General features: G+C 67.4%; 1 protein-coding gene across 1 annotated transcript in view; it reads right to left on the bottom strand.

Annotated features, from left to right (window-relative positions):
- SDK2 (sidekick cell adhesion molecule 2) overlaps nt 1–632 on the bottom strand; it is a 147385-nt gene that overhangs the window by 22180 nt on the left and 124573 nt on the right. Inside the window, exon 43 of the mRNA XM_010856483.1 lies at nt 33–86. Within this exon, the coding sequence (XP_010854785.1) occupies nt 33–86 (54 nt within the window). The remainder of the gene's footprint in view (nt 1–32; nt 87–632) is intronic.

Raw genomic sequence — 632 nt, forward strand, 5'->3', positions numbered from 1 at the left:
GCCTTCCTTCCTTCCTTCCTCCCTTCCCGCACCAGCATCCTGCCAACAGCCCAGGGCAAAGGTGGAGGGCTGGCGGGTGTGGGATGCTGCCCAGGCGGGTGTGAGCGGTGGGGCGGGGCTCCCAGCACCCCGGGCTCTCATTCTCTCCAGGGCAGAACCTAGGGCGGAGTGGAGCTGTCTCCAGACTAGAAGCTTCCAGTCTGCCCGTGGAGCTGGCCTGGAGGGAAGAGGGTGCCGGGCTGCACGTCCACTGACCCCTCCTCCAGTGGGCGCAGTGCGGAGCTTTCTCAGAGCCCCTCCCCACTCCTCCGCACTTCCTCCCCGCTCCCCCAAACCCCGACACTTCTGGGCTCAGGTTAGAACACCGTGTTCTCCAGGCAGGCCTCTCCAGGCCCCCCGCCCCTGCTCTGTCCTCCTGGTCTCCTGCCAGCTCCCTTCCTGCTTTTGTTTCCCTGGGAAGCGGCTCAGGTGAGAGGCGCCCGCCTGCCCGGGGAGGGCCTGGGGGCAGGTGGAGGGCAGGGGGAGGGCAGCTCCCTGGCAAGCTGCCTGCTGTGGCCCTGCAGGCTGTGTTCCAACCCTGGGAGCCTTGGGAGCCAGCCTGCCCTACTTCAGAACCAGAGGTGGGGAGAAAG

Source organism: Bison bison, unplaced genomic scaffold (genome assembly GCF_000754665.1).
Source record: "Bison bison bison isolate TAMUID 2011002044 unplaced genomic scaffold, Bison_UMD1.0 scf7180017864371, whole genome shotgun sequence".
Classification (NCBI taxonomy): domain Eukaryota; kingdom Metazoa; phylum Chordata; class Mammalia; order Artiodactyla; family Bovidae; genus Bison; species Bison bison.